This window comes from Cryptomeria japonica, chromosome 7 (assembly GCF_030272615.1).
Source record: "Cryptomeria japonica chromosome 7, Sugi_1.0, whole genome shotgun sequence".
NCBI lineage: Eukaryota > Viridiplantae > Streptophyta > Pinopsida > Cupressales > Cupressaceae > Cryptomeria > Cryptomeria japonica.
Window position 1 is genome coordinate 302,968,300 of NC_081411.1, and position 22,119 is coordinate 302,990,418.

Consider the following 22,119-nt stretch of genomic DNA (forward strand, 5'->3'; position numbering starts at 1 on the left):
AAGGGGGAGAAATGCTGAGAAAAATTTTGATCTTAGTGGGAGATTCTTGATTCTTTGATTCTTCTGAGTTTGGAAGTTTGGGGCAAAAGGATTCTCTTAAGCTTCAAAGATTTAACATATACGAAAATATGTTTAAGAACTTTTCAATGATTCATCTCCCAAAGTTTCTCTCCCTAAAGAGGAAATATTGATGCAAGAAGATATTATTAACTCTTATCTAAATGATCTCCTTCTTTGGGATGAACTATTGGAGAATAATGTTTATTGTTCTCTTAATGTGTGTCTCCCCCATGAGAGTATCTTGGTGAAAGAGGATGATATGTAGTGTGCCTCCTTGACATACTTTAATTTTGATGCATGGATAGACATTCATGGACTTGTTTAGGTACATTTATGACACTCATGGTAGATGCTTATGGTTTTAAATATGTTTCTGATGATGGATATTACATGTTGATAGATGATACATTGTGCTTTATATAGATGATGGTACATTATGGTCTATCTTGATGTTGAGATTCATGTTTATTTATATTTGCATATTCAATAAACTATATTTACTTATGATGTTATTAGGATATATGCTAACTTTACTTCATAATTATATTTGACATGATGATGATATTAATGATTATTTATCTTTATGATGTATTGTCGTTGTGTACGTGGAAGGGACAATGTCATACCACTCATTGTGAGTGGGGTGTGATGTTGGGATTCTCCTTTCACGCACACGCATGCACACACACACACACACACACACACGCACACACACACATTTATGTTGTGTATAGAAATTTGTTGTTATGCAAGATTTCAAGTACTAGACATTGACTCCACCCGGCTTCACAGTATGAGAATGTCTCCAATCCCAATGGAATGTTTAAAACAACGAATTATATAATGGCGTATCACATTCTAGGCCAAGTCTATACCTTGTGAGTTCTATTAGTTTGGCTAAGTTGTTATGCAAGATTTCAAGTACTAGACATTGACTCCACCCGGCTTCATAATTTTAAGAGTTCTAATGTGTAATTAATAGATAATATTAATTGCAAGGTTAATATTAATAAATAAATTATTTTATTGGAATTATTTAATTGAAGCTTTAATATTTAATTGGGAATTTAGTTGATTATTTATTTGAAGATTTAAAATTTAATTGTTAATTAATTATTTATTCTTTTTTTTCATTTTATTTGGCTTGATTGATTAGTTGGTATTTTTATTTAGTAATTATTATTTTTAATTATTTTCTCTTTATTTTCGAAGGTGAAATTGGAGTGAACTTTATGCTTTGCATTGAAATTTCTAATTGGGTTTTGTTCATGCAAGATTATTATTATTGATATTATTATTTTAAGGATTTTTTCATATGTTTTATTTCGGGCTTTTTGGAGAATTTTTAAGGGAGTTTTGCATTTTATTCCATTGGTTAAATTTTGGGAAAAGCTTTGCATTATTTCTCTAGAGAATTACTAGTGATGTGGGATTTTCTAGCGAAAGATTTCTTTTTCATTTCAAAGTGGTTTTTCTGTACAATTGTTCATTGTGGATTATGCATTGGGAGATTTCTTTTTGGCTATGGATTGCATTGGTGTTTTCTAGTTGTTGATTGCGCTTCAACTTCCTTCAAATTTAGTCCTTTGTTCTAATTTTCCAAGTTGAAGATTTCTTTTCTCTTGTTAATTTTATTTAAGTATTTTAATTTTAAAGGAAAACATGTCTTTTTCATGTCTAAAATGTCCTTCTTAATTAATGGAGAAAAATATGTGTAAATAATATTATCAGTATTTTATTTACCGTGCATGAGGGTTTCCGAGTTCTGAGTATGGTCAAGAATTGCTTCTAAGCTTTATCATTCATGTATTATTATTATTGTTTGTGATTATTTTGGATCTAAATTGGTTCTTATCGAAAACTATTTATGTGCATGGGTTTTCTGTGTTTTTAAATCAATGCTCTGTTTATTCCTTATGAGAGCTTTGATTTCAAGTCTTGCCGAGAAATTCCCTTTTATGGATGAATCTTTTGGTTGGAGTTATTTATTTTATTTATGAGTGATAAATGTCTTTTTTCAGATTGATTCGATTATATTGAACACTATTTTGCATTTTTTTTAATTTGTTTATGGACTTTATATAATTTTTATGTCACATTTTGCTTTTTTTTCATATGCGCTACAAGAATTTATATATTCACCATTTTATTTATCATACGCACTAATCTGCGTGACATATATCCGTTAGACTGTATTATGAAGGTGCTATATTGTATTTTAAATGCGCTAAAAGAATTATAATATGTGCTAAACAAATTTGTAAAATCACTGAATGAATAGGTGAGTGCACAAAAACTGTTGTCAAGTGCACTATTCTGGTCTTTTTGATATTTTGGAATTTTTTTCAGATTTTCTAAGATTTTTGCTAATCTAAGTTAAACCAAAGACTATTTTTTAGAGTTGAAATTTTCTATGACGGATTTTTTGAATTGATTATTTGGATTTTTTATGGATTTATGTGATGTTTTTCATATATCTTGTTGGAATATTATGTTTGGGAGGAAAGTTTCTTGTATTGGTTCGGATTGTATATGCGGACCAATTTGATAATGTATATCATAGAATTCTGGAATATGTTGGTGATTTATGAGATATATTTTATCCCTAGACCTTAGAAGCATGCGAACGGAAGTGGCTTCCAAGTAAGTGCCAAGGTCACGAGAGATGAACTACAAAGAGGTCCATTGTAAGGATTCTTGTAGATTTAGACTGCTAGGAGATCTAATTGTAAGTTGTATTGTACAAAAGTGATAATTAGAAATAATTAATCTTGATGGGTTGGGTAGTAGGTTTTTACATTAATAAGATAATGAAATATTTTGGTGCTCCACTCATGGCCTAGAGTGCTAGTATAGGCTCGGGATGAGATTTGGGAAGGCCTTGGAGAGGTAAATTGTACGCCCTTGATTCTCTTAAAGGTTGAGACAGTTATGCATGGGTATCATGGGTGTCGGGGTGAGCCCCTAGGATCTAATTTTTTCTATGAGATAGCCTGTGACGACACTTTCCCCTACTTGTGTCCTTGGTCTTAGCCTTTGTTTTATGGAAGTGTCTAGTGAGTCTTTGTTTTATATTTAAGTCAATTTGTAAATGTTCAGAAAAATCACATGATTTTTGTATAAATATTGCTATATGTTCATCATTTTCAAATACTCAAACCAATTTAAATCTTTATCTGTTATGAATGGCCTAGCAATCACCCGGACCGAGTGTTTATTTTCTAACAAACTTGAAACAACATCAAACTGGGATGCAATTGTACCCATATGATCTGTAAAATATAAATTGAAAGATCTAATGGTGTGCTCCTCAGAAAAATATGTTAGATGAATACCTGCATCAGATCCTATTTTAAATCTTTCTCTATCAAATTATAAGGTCCGTAGCTTTGAGTTCCAATCGTATTCTTCTTTTTCCTTGTATTTTGAATCTTTTGACACCATGGTAATTATTTGATCCTCACAAAGATCACGTAAGTTCTGATTCCTTCGGCATATTAATTTCTATAGGGATCAAAATCTATTAATTCATAAAGGGAAAATTTCTAGTTTGGGGTCTGATCACCGATTACTTCCTCATCTTAAAGCAATTCAACACACCTCATCTAATTTCTGGTAAAGGAGGTATGAGTTTGTTCAAAGTTGATCATGGCCTCATCAGCTATGTTCTCTAAATGTAAGGGTTCAGATAGTATTTTTAATTTATCTCCATGCTTGGTTCTAAGGAGAAGGTTAGACCAGTCTAGCAAGAAGTATCCTGCTCTTTTTTGTAGGAAAATCTCTAGATAAGAAAATACCAAAGATAGGGGGAATATCAATAATCACCACTTCTGGTGGAACTATGATGCTTGGGCAAGGAAATAAGGTAAGTGGGAGGCTCTTAATTAAACCTATATCTTAGACCTTGATCCCATCAAGTTGCATGACTCCTCTTCTTAGGGGCCCATATTCTAGCTTTAAGACTTTTTCTATTTTCTTAGGCATTATATGGTGTTGTCCCTAGAATCAATCGTAGAATTATGGAGTAATTTATCTCCTACAATGAGATTCAAAAAGAAAGGAGTAGGTTTCTATTTACCTTCCTGTCTATTAGTAGAAAATTATCCCTTATTAGTGAGTACGGTTGATGATTGTGTCTAATCTTCAAACTCTAGTTCTTTACCTTCCATGCGTGATGTATTTGTTGTAGATTTGGTTGTAGGCTTCTGTGTTTCACCAAGCACTTCCCGTAAATGGTTCTTGTATTCTAGAATAGTGAGAATATCCCATAAGGACACATTTGCAGGAGCCTTCTTTATTTGTTTCACCACATGAAGAGCTATATGGATGGGAGATTTTGATTCTTTAGTCTTCTAGGGAGTGAACTCTTTGGACTTTTAAAATGTGGAAACTACAATGGGTTGGTCTTGGCACTTATTTGATCTTTCCTTTAGCTACTGCACAATAGGTTCTCTTGTAAATCAATATTTCAAGAGAATGTTATAATTAAATTACATCTGGAGTGTCTTTGAGGATGATGCATAAGCGTGATTTGTAAACACCACTTCTTCACCCTCCAACCATGAGAAAAGGGCATGATTTGGGGAAATTTATGCTTCTTGTTCGAAAGACATACTCTTCATTGGAATTGTAAGCATACCTTGTCTTCCATCCTTAGGGAAGTGTATACCCCAGTTAAAGGATTCATTCCTTTACTTCTTTGTTCTGGAACCTTTTATTGCAAGTTTCCTCATGAGCGATTTCATGGCATATGAGCATCATTGCAGGGGAAACACCAAGAACTAGTTATATCCACGAATTTATTCGAACCCACTACCAACTCCCTACTTTTATTAGGTGGTATGTCTTGCAAAGGGGTTAGAATGGGTATGATCTAGTTGTCTGCTTGTCTCTAAGAAACCCTCACACCTGCCCAGAACAAGTTTTTTGATTCGTAGGTCTTCCTCCTTGATAATTTTGGAAAGGGGGCCTAATAGGTGTTTCCTATTGCCTTTTTAGATTCATCATTATTTTTCTTAAGGTCCTTAACAAGCTCTTCATGTTACTTACATAAATCGCTAGGGAGGTGGATGAAGGGGCACTGGTTTGTTGGGCATTTGGGTATATATACATAGACTATAATGCACATGTACTTGGGAGTGCTTGTTCAAGTGATTGGCTTGACAGTTTAGGAAATACCAACACAGATGGTCTTGGAGGGATTTTACCTACATCAATAAGGTTATTTACTGCTCACACTGGAAGCTAATATGCATCTCTCACCTAGGGATTGAATCATAATGGATATTTCCAAATTGAAGGCATTAAGGTAGAAAAGAAAAGCCATATTTGTAGGAGGACTGTCTATCAAAGGTATCCTATGCGAATTATTTTGGAACCTAGTAATAAAATAAATTATAGATTCTTGAGGAGCCCACTTAATAGTGATCAACTGCTGCAACAAGGAAGATCTATCTCTCTTTTCGGTGAAGCGTTCAAAAAATCGATCTCCCAACTAATCCCAGTCACCTATTGAATTTGGTATAAGAGAACCATACATTTTTTGTCCTTCTCTTTAAAAGAGGCTACAAGAAGCCTTAATGCCACATCTTGCAAGTTCTCTCCAAGGGTTTTAAAATCCTCTCAAGTGAATTTTGGCAAAGCTTTTAATGCAGAGGTCAGAATAACTTCCCACTGGTTTAGAGGAGCGGGTGGAGTAAGGGGACTCCCACTATTCCATGTAACAAAGTTTCGAGAAGGAGGGATTTCCATTTGTACAGGGGCTTGAATTTGGACTCCTATACCACCTCTTGAGCTTCTAGTTTGCATTGTTACCAAGGATGGAACCAACAGGTTTGGATTCAGAATAGTTTGAGATGTAGTAATAGGCCTATGGTTCATACATCCACTTTCGCTAAGAAAATTTCAATCCAACTAAGAATTCCAAAAAAGGAACTATTGATCTCTAAAATTGCTTCTAGTAATGCAACCTTATGGGAAACTCGGTGTTGGGGAACCGATCCATTTTCACAAAGTAACCTTTGAGGTTTTGGAAGTCGGCTCTTCATTCGTTAAGAGGGAAAAGAGAAAGAAGGAACATAAAAAACTAACTAATCTAAGGCGATATTCCTAACTTGAAATTGTATTGAACAACCAACACATAGAACTTCAAATACATATAATTCTTAGGCCCATTCAGCAATCTACAACAATTCTTAAGGTACATTCAAATATTTCTTGAAACATGAAGCAAAGAATACACAAACCTCTACCAAAATGAAAGATTACATAATATATTTAAATTAGCAGAGTTAATGCATACATTACTAGAGATGAGATTGAATATCAAATTGCACAAAAAACCATTAATGCGTACTGAACGAAAAAACCCAAAAGGCCTGAGGCATAGTTTGATTACTTCAATTCAAAAAATAATAACACTGTTGATGCTAAAATACTATCTACATTACCTAGAATGTAAAATTTAGAGTCCTTTCTCCTACAAATATTTCCCCTTAAAAAGAGAAAGCCCTAACTGCCTGCTATAGGGAAAAACAAGAAAGCATAGTGAAAAACGCTAGCTGGTACCAAGTCATCATTTTGCAAAGTGATGAATGCTTCCACCTGTAGCTCAAACAAATCCCAACTTTTCATTAATCAAATGAAAAAGTCATTCAAATCATTCTCCTACAACAAAGATCCTAGACATCTAGAACAGTGGCCCAAAACTGGTTCGTGGCTACTCATACTGCTTGCACCTCATGAGAAGAATATCACTTCTTGTTAGTCGAGTGCATGGAGTTTTCGATAGTTTCCTTGGAGTGACACATGGCGAAAGGATGGGGAGTTTCACCTTGCAGCAAAACTGTAACGTCAAAACAACCTGCGAGGCTGCCACGTATTCCAAAACATTTATTTCTTCAAACTCCAAACGAGCTCACAGGGGAAAAATAATGACACCACGTGGCGCTCAAGAGGGTCTCTGTGACCTAGAGAAAAAGAGGCTATTGAAAAGGCACGTTGTGCCAACATGTCGCATGCACAGGTAAACTGCAACTCAAAACAACCCAACCGAAAGGAAAGCCACGGTGACCGAAAGAAAAGTTGAAGACTTAGACAAAATGTAAGGGGAAATTTTTTAAGAAGTGATGTGACTTATAAATCCACAAGATTGTTCAAAGTAGAATGGATGATTATAATCAAATGTTGGATGATGCTAAGAAGGCAGAGTTGAACCTCCTAGTCCCAGATGAGTTGATTAGTGCCACTGACCTTCCTGTAAAATAAAATTATCATTGCATGACATTTAAATCTGCTACTAGTTCTTCCAATTCTTTTCTCCTGCAAATCAAAGAAAAGTACAAGGAGATTTTTTCCCAGAGAGGTAACAAAATAATTTTAGTTTTTTTTTAAGACTTGTATAGGTATCTTTTTGATACCGTTTGTCCTTGATGTAAATGGGGGGACATTGTAGAGATTTATAAAATGAATAAAGAATGTATAAAGATGTGAAGTTTTGAGTTTTTGTGAAGTCAATGTCTTGTATGGCAATTTCTTTTTTTAAAATACATGTTGCCACCAATGACAAAGGGGGAGATTGTTGGAATTTTTTCGTTGATAAAGGACAAAGTTGTATTGGTTACCGGTTATCATTGATGTCAACATATTTTTGTTAACTTGTTTTGTTGCTCTGACATTTTGGTGATTCTATCCATCATGTTTTTCTCTGTGTTCCTTTGCAGTTGCAGATATGGTTTATTGGTTTGGGTAGTAAAGTTATATGTATCAAATATACCTTTATTTCAGATTTCACATGTTTTAGATCCCAAAAAGGTGAAATGCTTGCTTTTTAAATTCAGTCTCTTAGTTGCTTTGTTACTTGAGAATAGAATAGTTTATTGTCACAACCACATTTCTTTCCTTGGTCGATAATGACCTTGCATTTTTGGGACATGGTTAAACTTTATGGATAACATGTATATCCTAGTTAGCTCTATTTTTTGTTATATCTTTCATCGACTTATTCAAGTAAAATTCATGATGTGCATTGTAATAGCATGTAAGCCATATATGGCCGACTTGATATATGAATCAATATATATATGAGATGTACGCATGTATGTATATATGTATGCAAGAGAAATATAGAGGAAAATCAAGATTAAAAAATTGAAGTGTGTCATAGTGATCAGATATGATTGATGCAGATAGCTGAAGAAAGAAAGAAGTGTGAGAAGTCTATCTACGGAGCTTAAGAAAGAAGTGTGAGAAGTGTGAGAACTGTATTAATGATATTGTCGATGTATGAAAATTAATTTTGATTTAAGTTGACCAATATTTTATTAAATTCTAGAGCACGATAGTGTTACTAGCAAAGAAATAAGTATTTATTGAAGGTTATTAATTAATTTAATATTTAATTTGTCCCAAATATTACATAAATTTAATAATATAGAAATTTTGTATACAGTAGTTATACCTAATATTATATGTAAGAAATTATATATTTTAGATTTTCTAGTATTCAACTATAAAATTGTAACATTTATATTTAATATAATTAAATTAATTTTATTGTACATTAAAAATATACTATTTAAAATTTTTGGTCTTCAACTCTAATAGAAAAATAGCAATACTTTTTTGAAGCTATCAATGCATGTCTAACAAAGATTAAATTTTGGATATAATTTTTATTTTTAATTAATATATTAGTCATACAATTATCTACACTACAAAGATATAACTATCTTCTTACACTATTCTATAATCACCCTAGTAGGAAACCCCTTAAATGTATATACTTATTCGAAATGATCACCTTATTCTAATCCAAAATGCATGTCTCAAATTCAAAATATTTGTAGGGGACATGATTACGATGATTCTCAGTGTAGACTAACAATGTAGAACATTGGACTATGAAAAATAGCACAACATAGACCTAGGTGTAAATAATAATTAACAAAATTGCCTCCACACCAACCAACGGTGCTATTTGAGGAGAGGGAAGCATAGACATAGGTATGAAGAAGGCACAACTCAAACCATACATTCTATACCCTTGAAAATAATAATAAATCGATAGACTTCACATGGGAAAGAACCTTCCTAGCAGAACACATCACAAAGGCCTTATCTTGGACTTGAAGCCAAAGGTCAAAGGCTCTTTTCTTATCGTTCACATCCTAGGAACTATTCCATTCATTTTTTTACCTTGTCATCGGCACTATCACAACTATCTTCATCCTTGTCTTCCTCATTCCCATAACTATCTCTTTTGTCGAGCCCTTCAAGATAGAATTCAAATTTTTAGCTCTCATTGAAAGTCAATTAAAAAAAATTTACAAAAATTGTGAAATAAAATAGACGAGTCAATTTCTTTACTATTTTTTCTTTAATTCGAAAGACATGATTAATCACACCAAAAAAATTGTAATTTTAATGAATTGTTCCATGCACTAAACATGATTAAAATTTAATTAAAGAGAATAATATTAATAATTTTGCACACATAAGCGCTATCATCTATTTCATTATTTCATCTTTCTTATGAAAGGAAAATTCAAATTTTACAAACCTTCTTAGACGATGAAAAAGAGACCAATTCGTATTATCCATTTCATCCTTCTTATGAGAGGAAAATTCAAATTTTACGACCGAATGCACAAAAAAAATCAATAGATATCATCCATTTCCACCCTCCAACCCAGTGAACAAGGGACACGCATAACTAAATAAATTTACGATAAGGCTGAGATTAGCTCGCTTCAATAATGTTTACAATACTTTCACGTCTTCTGCGTCAAGTTCAAGGAAGATGAACAGTTCAAGATGAACCGAATAGCAGTTGCTGACTTTTCAATTTTACCTAGTCAAAGACGTCACAACAATTATAGATCGCTCAGAAATGAGTAACTCAAACACATTTGACCACAGCTTAGCCACTCACTAATTTTATATATCAGTGTAACGGACATTATAGTAATCATATTTTTTTATTCGCTTGCTACTTTTTGTTGCTTTTGTTACATTGAAATCTTTCGTAATGATGTTTAACAAAATGCTTTTCTCTTCTTATCTTTATTGGGTTAATTTTAATTTATTTAATTTTTAATAATTATCTTATTTTCATTTACCTTCGTCTATTAAATAGGATAATATTTAGGAATAGCCGTGAACAAAAACATTGATGACCTGTATTTGGTCACCTTCCCCAATCGGAATAGTGTTGTGAATTGACACGAAAAGTAGAACGACAGCCATCGTAATTGGGGATCATCTATAAATTCAGCCATATTTCACCTCAATTCATTAACCTTCATCAGTTAGATTGATTTCAAATTCAAATATCTAGGAGAAGTTTGATTATAAATGAGAATGGAGATCCTATTCTTTTTAATTTCATGTCTGCTTTTATTTACGAATCATCATCACCTGTTTTGTCCAGTGGAGGCAACGCAGAACTTAGGTCATTATATTTGCTAAATCTTTTGTTTAAATTCTATTTTCCTCTAGAGAAATACAGATAAGAAAATTGATCATTTATTTTCCATATGTAACATCTATGTTGTTGACGTCCGCAGAATATCCATATTCATTTATGACAGCAGATGCTGAAAAGGCTGCTGCGAGAACGTATGATTACATTATCGTTGGAGGAGGTACAGCTGGATGTCCTCTGGCAGCAACACTGTCACAGAATTATTCTGTTTTGGTATTGGAGAGGGGAGGCTCTCCCTATGGAAATCCCGTCACTGCAGACAATAAAGACTTTTTCAAGGTTTTTGGCAACGCCAGTGATTATCCCTATGAACTTGAGGGATTTGTGACAGAAGATGGAGTGCAGACGGCAAGGGGAAGGGTTCTGGGAGGTGGAACATCCGTCAATGCTGGCTTCTACAGCAGGGCAAGCCTTCAATATATTCGAAAGATGGGATGGGACGAGAAGCTTGTGAATGAGTCATTTGAATGGGTGGAGAGATTGAATGCATTCAAACCAGACAAGCTTTTTGTTTGGAGTTCTGCTGTCCGGGATGGACTTTTGGAAGCTGGGGTGCTTCCTTATCATGGGTATACTCTGGATAATTTGGTAGGCACCAAGATAAGTGCTACAATTTTTGACAAGAAAGGTAGTAGACACACAGCTGCAGATCTTTTACAATATGCAAATCCAGATAACATTGTAGTTCTTCTGAATGCTACAGCCAGCAGAATCCTCTTTGATTCCTCAACAGGTACGTTGTACATTCTGTATCCTATATATATCCATATCTTTCTTATTTCTATTTAAATTAAAAGCAAAAACTATATAACAAACTCTCCGATTTTTATTATTTCTATAGGTTTTGATTGTCAGATTGTGAATAATGTTGCAGGGAAGTTGAAAGCCAGTGGCGTGGACTTCATCAGTAGCACCGATGGCAAGTCTTATCAAGTATCAGCCAACAAATCATCAGATCTGAGTGAGGTTATTTTGTCCGCAGGACCCATAGGTAGCCCCCAACTTCTACTATTAAGTGGAATAGGCCCATCAGATGAGTTAGAAAAATTGAATATTACTGTGCATTTAGATCTGAAATCAGTAGGGAAAGGGGTTCAAGATCCACCTCGTTCAACAGTTGTCATCGAATCTCCTAAACCATTGGAATTTGGTAACATACAGGTTGTAGGTATAATAGACAATTCAAACATTTACATTGAGCCTACTAGCTATTTCAGAGAAATAAATGCCACTCATAAACAATATTTAGGTGCAATATTTAGTAAAGTGGCATATCCCTTATCAAGGGGTGAGCTGTGGCTTAGAAGCAAAGATCCCCTAGATACTCCTTATGTAAGATATAATTATTTTTCTAATCCTTTAGATCTACAAGAATGTATGGTTGGTGTGAAGACATTGTCTCATATTAGCATGACATCTGCTATTCAAGAGTTTGCATTTAATGTTAGTGGAAACACAAAGATGCTTCGATTTAGTGGATCGGCACTGCCAGAAAATCCATCAGACAATGATGCCTTGGCCAAGTTTTGCAAAGATACACTAGCATCAATATGGCATTATCATGGAGGATGTCAAGTTGACCTTGTTATTGATCAAAGGTATCGTGTCAAAGGCGTTGATAGTCTAAGGATTGTTGACAATTCTATTTACAAGGATAGCCCAGGGACAAATCCTCAAGCCACTACTATGATGCTTGGAAGGTAGTTTCCTTATATCTTAATGTAAGCTATATTATTATGGAATTTTTTTAATCTATCATCTTAATGACACACTTGTTTTGTTTGTCATGTATGCAGGTACATGGGACTTCGCATCCTCCAAGAACGCATGCAAAATTGAAAATACTATAAATTAAATTTTCTTCAAATAAATATGTTATATTGTATCCTTACATTATCCAGCAGAATAATACCATTTGTGCTGTAATCCCAGATTACATAAATAATCATGATGTAATTTATAATTATATTATGAATTGATAACACTAAAATTTATAGTGTTGTGGAATATCAATGCACTTCTTTAGTTACAAGGTTTGATGATTTCAATTTATTGTACAATATTTACTATTCAACTATTGCCAACTATATATATATATTTTAAATTCATGTGTATAGGATATGTGGATGGATATTAACATTAATTATTTTATTCATTGAACCTATGCTTTGTAGTGTGCATTAAATGTATGGTTATCTATTTAATTTATGGACTTTTAATGTGAAATCTATAATTTAAAAATAAGAATTACATGCAAATTCAGTCATTGTTAGACATGCATTGATGGTTTGCAATAATATGACTATTTTTCTATTAGAATTGAAGACCAAATATTTTTGAAAGTATATTATTATTATTTTTTTATCGATGGCTAAAGAATTTTATTAATTTAAAAGTAGATAGAATTACATTAAAAGTATATTATTTAAAGTAAAATAAAATTAATTTTCAATCTAATTAATATAATTTTTACCTTTTGCTAGTTCAATACTAGAAAATCTAAAATTTTACTTTCTTCAACAAAAAATATAAATAGAAACTAGCTAGAATGTGCTCCCTTGCATGTTTACTTTAATTCAAACAAAAATTATTAATTCATTATGAATAGATAAGATTAAATATATAATAGATATATAAGAATATATTAATCAATAATAGATAATACTATCTTATATTCTAATATTAAATGGAATACCAGGTGATTTTCAACTAAAGTGATTTCTAAATGTATTAAATTTAAACTAGATGTAGAAATCAAAAATAACATTTGCAGTTAGACTATGTTCTAAGTAGCTAAATGTGTCAATATTTCATTCGTAATGTTTCCTTTAATACAAATCATATACACTTCAATTTGATCTTTTCTTATCATTAATCTTCTTTTTGAGTGTTGCATTCCACTTTTAGGATTAATACAATTAAACATTTAGCGATGTATATCTTCTCATAAGGAGCTATGTATTTCCTTTTGAGGTGACATAATTTTCCTTGTGTTTGTACGTTGTCCTCTCTATGTGATATTCTAAGTTGTGTAAGGAAGACACCAAAAATAGATGAGAATACCATCACCAAGGAGAGGAATTATAATTTTAACCTACATATTTTTGTTCCATACCTCTAATGGGTTCTAAAATAACTTTTCAAATAATTCATGTATTGTAGTTTTGATTAATAAAAGGCATGATAGGCTTGAACCTTTACATAATTTCTAAACAACAACACCTAGGGCAGATGAGGAATGCTCACCTAGACAAAAAACAAAGAACACAAAAACCAATGATGAACCACCAAACAACCAAACAATGACTACAGACATAATTTCCTTTTGAGGTGACATAATTTCCCATGTGTTTGTACATTGTGATGTCTATGTGATATTCTAAGTTGTGTAAGGAAGACACCAAAAATAGATAAGAATACCATCGCCAAGGAGAGGAATTAGAATTTTAACCTACATTTTTTTTTTCCATGCCTCTAATGGGTTTTAAAATGAATTTTTCAAATAATTCACGTATTGTAGTTTTGATTAATAAAAGGCATGATAGGACTGAACCTTTACATAATTTCTAAACAGTAACACCTAGGGCCGATGAGGAATGCTCACCTAGACAAAAAACAAAGAACACAAAAACCAATGATGAACCAAGAAACAACCAAACAATGACTAGAGACAAAACAAAAACCAATCAGCAATCCACAAAATACACAAAGGGGTGGTCTACTCCGCAGCAAGGGGGAAACATCCTCAGAGGCTACTAGAGACTACTCCAATTCCAAGGCTGAGGAGAAATCAAATTCTTCAAAAAATTCGTCCTCGTCTGATTCCAGCAACTCCACTTCTTTAGACAAAGGGTTAGGGGAGATTTTCTATTTTTTTCCTCTGATAGGATTGAAGCAAGTATGAATTAGCTTTGGTTTAAACAAACAAGCAACAAAGGGGTTATGTTTCACAATAGGGCACCTGAGAGCTCCACCACTAAATTAGAATCTGACAAGAGGCTAGGGGGAATGAGTGGAGACCGACTAGATAGGGATCAAGCTAGATGGAAGTTCTTGAGCCTAAGAAATAACCCATGTTCAAAGGGAAGGGAATTATTGGACTTTACTCTAGCAACTGATTGAGTTAAAGAAGAACAAACCCAAAAGGAAAAAATCATTTTTATGTTGTACCAAAGGTGTTTTTGCATAGGGAAGAACTGGGTATAAAATATTTTAAACCGCCCATCCAAAGTGAAGTATTTCACAACAGGGCTGCATCTTTCCAAATTTTGTAGAAGTCCTCTATATTATGCCTATTCTACAACATCTAAACCACTTTGTCGGGCTTCAAAAATATACTAAATGCATCCTTATAGGACCCTTTCAGCTTCTTTGGAAAATTTATTCTCTCCATTGGTAATCTAGTGATAGTAGCGATTGTGTCTGATGAGATTTTGAAACCAACTTCCCCAATGTTTAGGTCATCCTTCTCCCATAACCGAGATTTTTTTTCGGAGAGCTCAGCATCAAAGCCCTGCATGCCTTCCAAATAGCTTGCAAGGTTACCCTTAACCACTTTCTGCAGCAACTTGGTATTATTTTTAAAATCATCACAACTATTTGGTTCAATTTGTATGAGGTCACGCCCCATTGTTATCTCGAAGAGCTTATAAGTAAAAACCTAATCAGGAGAACAAAAGCTATCACTTTGCACAAGACAACACTTATGACGGTTGGGGAAAGTGACTTTGCTAATACAATAAATAAATATTTAATGATGTATAACTTCTCATAAGGAGCTACGTAATTTTTTGATGTGTTTGTACATTCCAGTGTCTATGTGATATTCTTAATTGTGTAAGGAAGACACCATAAATAGATGTGAACACCATCACCGAGGAAAGGAATTATAATTTTAACCCACATATTTTTCTTCCATACCTCTAATGGGTTTTAAAATGTTCTTTTCAAATAATTCATCATATTGTAGTTTTGATTAATAAAAGTCGAGATAGACCTGAATAATTACATAACCACTAAGAAACAACACCTAGGGTGCATGAGGAATGCACAACTACCCATAAAAAATAAAAATAAAAAACTAGTGAGGAACCACCAAATAACTAGACAAAGACCAGAGAGAGGAAAAAAAATGAACCAACCACATGCGGAAGAATCAAAGGAATGGTCTATTTGGAGGCGTTGCTCCCTTGTTAATCTTTACACAATCAAATATTTTATTATAAAAATATATATTATTTAGAATTGTTTACAAATGTTTGTATATATACATATGTAAATATGTATATATATATATATATATATATATATATAATTTTTATATATATACACGCATACACATAGACAAAGAAATATATATATATATATATATATATATATATATGTATATGTATATTTTTATATATGTATGTATGTATGTATGTATATTTTTATATATATGTGTATGTGTATGTGTATGTGTATGTGTATGTGTATGTGTATGTGTATGTGTATGTGTATGTGTATGTGTATGTGTATGTGTATGTGTATGTGTATCTATATATGTATATGTGTATGTGCATGTATGTGTCTATGTGTGTGTGTGGGTGCATATATATGACTATACATACAAGATCTGGTAAGAAATCTAAAGCATCAAAGTTTGATGAAGCTTTGAATCAAGGAAAATTTATTATTGTTCCTCCTATAAAATTAGAGCATATTGTAAATTAAGTAGTTGATAACAATAATTTGAAACCACTATCTGAGTGGTATGGCAATTTTGATGACTCCAATAAGAGAACTCTAGAAAAGGCCACCTTAGAATATCTTAATGTGTATAGTAAAGAATTGATTGAACTAATGTTTGTCATACCCCAAAACTTGTATGACATTTTGGATGATAGAAGACAAACTTCTTGTAAGGAAGATGAGAGACTGAAGGAATATGTGTTGGTTAACTTATATTCAATCATCACTACAGTGGAGATAGATAGACTGCTAAAGCTTACTAAGAACTAATTTAGAAGCAAACACAAGGTAAACAAAATCACGCTAGGGAATATGATGAAGTTTCCAACGAGACTGAAAAAATATTTACACAAAAGTTTTGTTTGAAAATTGGTATGAGGTAAAGAAAACTAAAGGGAAGAAAGAACATCATCTAGAACAATAGAATATGACATCTCAAATCAATACGAAAATCGAGCAGATAGCAGATGATACTTCTGAGCATGCAAAAGTTAGTGTGCAAGAAGAAATTGGAGTAGAGGATACAAGAAAACCTGAGGAAGGAAAGGACGAGGATGAGAATCCTCTGATTGTTGCAGTTGACCATTTGGTCACTAAGGTGAATGCAAAAAAAGAAAAAATGAATGTCAGGGTTGAAATCAAAACTTAAGTAGCACACACTACAAAAGAAGTAAAGGGAAAGAGAGTCATTGATGACCTAGAATTCATTCAAGGTCCTATCAACTTGGATTCTTTGTCCCCAATTCAAAAACTTCAACTTGCATTATTCGCACAAGCCAAAGCCAGTAAAGATCTTTTGAAGTTTCATGCTGAGGATAATATGTTACTAAATTTGGAAACCAATGTTCTTGAGAAGTCGATGCCCTTGTTTCAAAAGGATACTTCAGATACTCCATCCAGGTGATTGAAGAGTTTGATTAATTATGTTGACAAACATTTTGAGTCTTATGAATGGTCAGCTGAAGAAAAAGTTCTAAATGAATTTAATGTAAAAAGGCTTCAAAAATTGAAATGAATTATTGCCAAAGATAAACCGACATTACGAGAATGTGTGAAGAGAATGCAAGATGGACTGTCTGTAGGTGGAAATTTGTACATCATGTCTATTTTTTAACAAGTTCATTGTAGATATTGAGTAGAAGTCTAAGGTACATGAGAATAACCTTTAATAAATATCTCAATCAGTTAAATCCTTGAGAGAATATTTGACTAGTCATGAGAATTAAGTAACATCTCTACTTGAGAAAATTAGGAGCTTGAACTATGACCGGGATAAAATATTTTGGAGAGCTAGTTAAGTTAGAAGTCCTATTACTCTTAAGTTGGATATTATGCAAAGTGCTTTCAAAGATGCTAAAGATGCTCTGGCTAGTGTCAATCCAAATTATGTGAAGACGGCGAGGGCACCAACTTAATTTCTTAGTGGGTTCACAACTGTATTGGAGAATCTATAGAACTACAGAAAAGCTAGGATAGTCACTTGGACTCATTGAAGATCTTATGTTGATATCTTCAAAAAAAAATTGAATATATAAGGACTATGTGTGCACATGTGTAAATAAAAATTTTGAATTTTAGAACTCTAACTTTGTCCTTAATGTCAAAGGGGGAGAAATGCTGAGAAAAATTTTGATCTTAGTGGGAGATTCTTGATTCTTTGATTCTTCTGAGTTTGGAAGTTTGGGGCAAAAGGATTCTCTTAAGCTTCAAAGATTTAACATATACGAAAATATGTTTAAGAACTTTTCAATGATTCATCTCCCAAAGTTTCTCTCCCTAAAGAGGAAATATTGATGCAAGAGGATATTATTAACTCTTATCTAAATGATCTCCTTCTTTGGGATGAACTATTGGAGAATAATGTTTATTGTTCTCTTAATGTGTGTCTCCCCCATGAGAGTATCTTGGTGAAAGAGGATGATATGTAGTGTGCCTCCTTGACATACTTTAATTTTGATGCATGGATAGACATTCATGGACTTGTTTAGGTACATTTATGACACTCATGGTAGATGCTTATGGTTTTAAATATGTTTCTGATGATGGATATTACATGTTGATAGATGATACATTGTGCTTTATATAGATGATGGTACATTATGGTCTATCTTGATGTTGAGATTCATGTTTATTTATATTTGCATATTCAATAAACTATATTTACTTATGATGTTATTAGGATATATGCTAACTTTACTTCATAATTATATTTGACATGATGATGATATTAATGATTATTTATCTTTATGATGTATTGTCGTTGTGTACGTGGAAGGGACAATGTCATACCACTCATTGTGAGTGGGGTGTGATGTTGCGATTCTCCTTTCACGCACACGCATGCACACACACACACACACACACACGCACACACACACATTTATGTTGTGTATAGAAATTTGTTGTTATGCAAGATTTCAAGTACTAGACATTGACTCCACCCGGCTTCACAGTATGAGAATGTCTCCAATCCCAATGGAATGTTTAAAACAACGAATTATATAATGGCGTATCACATTCTAGGCCAAGTCTATACCTTGTGAGTTCTATTAGTTTGGCTAAGTTGTTATGCAAGATTTCAAGTACTAGACATTGACTCCACCCGGCTTCATAATTTTAAGAGTTCTAATGTGTAATTAATAGATAATATTAATTGCAAGGTTAATATTAATAAATAAATTATTTTATTGGAATTATTTAATTGAAGCTTTAATATTTAATTGGGAATTTAGTTGATTATTTATTTGAAGATTTAAAATTTAATTGTTAATTAATTATTTATTCTTTTTTTTCATTTTATTTGGCTTGATTGATTAGTTGGTATTTTTATTTAGTAATTATTATTTTTAATTATTTTCTCTTTATTTTCGAAGGTGAAATTGGAGTGAACTTTATGCTTTGCATTGAAATTTCTAATTGGGTTTTGTTCATGCAAGATTATTATTATTGATATTATTATTTTAAGGATTTTTTCATATGTTTTATTTCGGGCTTTTTGGAGAATTTTTAAGGGAGTTTTGCATTTTATTCCATTGGTTAAATTTTGGGAAAAGCTTTGCATTATTTCTCTAGAGAATTACTAGTGATGTGGGATTTTCTAGCGAAAGATTTCTTTTTCATTTCAAAGTGGTTTTTCTGTACAATTGTTCATTGTGGATTATGCATTGGGAGATTTCTTTTTGGCTATGGATTGCATTGGTGTTTTCTAGTTGTTGATTGCGCTTCAACTTCCTTCAAATTTAGTCCTTTGTTCTAATTTTCCAAGTTGAAGATTTCTTTTCTCTTGTTAATTTTATTTAAGTATTTTAATTTTAAAGGAAAACATGTCTTTTTCATGTCTAAAATGTCCTTCTTAATTAATGGAGAAAAATATGTGTAAATAATATTATCAGTATTTTATTTACCGTGCATGAGGGTTTCCGAGTTCTGAGTATGGTCAAGAATTGCTTCTAAGCTTTATCATTCATGTATTATTATTATTGTTTGTGATTATTTTGGATCTAAATTGGTTCTTATCGAAAACTATTTATGTGCATGGGTTTTCTGTGTTTTTAAATCAATGCTCTGTTTATTCCTTATGAGAGCTTTGATTTCAAGTCTTGCCGAGAAATTCCCTTTTATGGATGAATCTTTTGGTTGGAGTTATTTATTTTATTTATGAGTGATAAATGTCTTTTTTCAGATTGATTCGATTATATTGAACACTATTTTGCATTTTTTTTAATTTGTTTATGGACTTTATATAATTTTTATGTCACATTTTGCTTTTTTTTCATATGCGCTACAAGAATTTATATATTCACCATTTTATTTATCATACGCACTAATCTGCGTGACATATATCCGTTAGACTGTATTATGAAGGTGCTATATTGTATTTTAAATGCGCTAAAAGAATTATAATATGTGCTAAACAAATTTGTAAAATCACTGAATGAATAGGTGAGTGCACAAAAACTGTTGTCAAGTGCACTATTCTGGTCTTTTTGATATTTTGGAATTTTTTTCAGATTTTCTAAGATTTTTGCTAATCTAAGTTAAACCAAAGACTATTTTTTAGAGTTGAAATTTTCTATGACGGATTTTTTGAATTGATTATTTGGATTTTTTATGGATTTATGTGATGTTTTTCATATATCTTGTTGGAATATTATGTTTGGGAGGAAAGTTTCTTGTATTGGTTCGGATTGTATATGCGGACCAATTTGATAATGTATATCATAGAATTCTGGAATATGTTGGTGATTTATGAGATATATTTTATCCCTAGACCTTAGAAGCATGCGAACGGAAGTGGCTTCCAAGTAAGTGCCAAGGTCACGAGAGATGAACTACAAAGAGGTCCATTGTAAGGATTCTTGTAGATTTAGACTGCTAGGAGATCTAATTGTAAGTTGTATTGTACAAAAGTGATAATTAGAAATAATTAATCTTGATGGGTTGGGTAGTAGGTTTTTACATTAATAAGATAATGAAATATTTTGGTGCTCCACTCATGGCCTAGAGTGCTAGTATAGGCTCGGGATGAGATTTGGGAAGGCCTTGGAGAGGTAAATTGTACGCCCTTGATTCTCTTAAAGGTTGAGACAGTTATGCATGGGTATCATGGGTGTCGGGGTGAGCCCCTAGGATCTAATTTTTTCTATGAGATAGCCTGTGACGACACTTTCCCCTACTTGTGTCCTTGGTCTTAGCCTTTGTTTTATGGAAGTGTCTAGTGAGTCTTTGTTTTATATTTAAGTCAATTTGTAAATGTTCAGAAAAATCACATGATTTTTGTATAAATATTGCTATATGTTCATCATTTTCAAATACTCAAACCAATTTAAATCTTTATCTGTTATGAATGGCCTAGCAATCACCCGGACCGAGTGTTTATTTTCTAACAAACTTGAAACAACATCAAACTGGGATGCAATTGTACCCATATGATCTGTAAAATATAAATTGAAAGATCTAATGGTGTGCTCCTCAGAAAAATATGTTAGATGAATACCTGCATCAGATCCTATTTTAAATCTTTCTCTATCAAATTATAAGGTCCGTAGCTTTGAGTTCCAATCGTATTCTTCTTTTTCCTTGTATTTTGAATCTTTTGACACCATGGTAATTATTTGATCCTCACAAAGATCACGTAAGTTCTGATTCCTTCGGCATATTAATTTCTATAGGGATCAAAATCTATTAATTCATAAAGGGAAAATTTCTAGTTTGGGGTCTGATCACCGATTACTTCCTCATCTTAAAGCAATTCAACACACCTCATCTAATTTCTGGTAAAGGAGGTATGAGTTTGTTCAAAGTTGATCATGGCCTCATCAGCTATGTTCTCTAAATGTAAGGGTTCAGATAGTATTTTTAATTTATCTCCATGCTTGGTTCTAAGGAGAAGGTTAGACCAGTCTAGCAAGAAGTATCCTGCTCTTTTTTGTAGGAAAATCTCTAGATAAGAAAATACCAAAGATAGGGGGAATATCAATAATCACCACTTCTGGTGGAACTATGATGCTTGGGCAAGGAAATAAGGTAAGTGGGAGGCTCTTAATTAAACCTATATCTTAGACCTTGATCCCATCAAGTTGCATGACTCCTCTTCTTAGGGGCCCATATTCTAGCTTTAAGACTTTTTCTATTTTCTTAGGCATTATATGGTGTTGTCCCTAGAATCAATCGTAGAATTATGGAGTAATTTATCTCCTACAATGAGATTCAAAAAGAAAGGAGTAGGTTTCTATTTACCTTCCTGTCTATTAGTAGAAAATTATCCCTTATTAGTGAGTACGGTTGATGATTGTGTCTAATCTTCAAACTCTAGTTCTTTACCTTCCATGCGTGATGTATTTGTT

The 22,119-nt window shown here is 32.7% G+C and overlaps 1 protein-coding gene across 1 annotated transcript; it reads left to right on the forward strand.

Moving 5' to 3' along the window:
* Positions 1-10,370: 10,370 nt before the first annotated feature.
* On the forward strand, positions 10,371-12,571 carry LOC131036618 (protein HOTHEAD-like). Its single transcript, XM_057968549.2, has 4 exons — positions 10,371-10,510; positions 10,626-11,276; positions 11,418-12,243; positions 12,340-12,571. The coding sequence occupies exons 1-4, from the start codon at positions 10,414-10,416 to the stop codon at positions 12,380-12,382; spliced, it is 1,617 nt and encodes a 538-aa protein (XP_057824532.2). The 5' UTR covers positions 10,371-10,413; the 3' UTR covers positions 12,383-12,571.
* Positions 12,572-22,119: the final 9,548 nt, after the last annotated feature.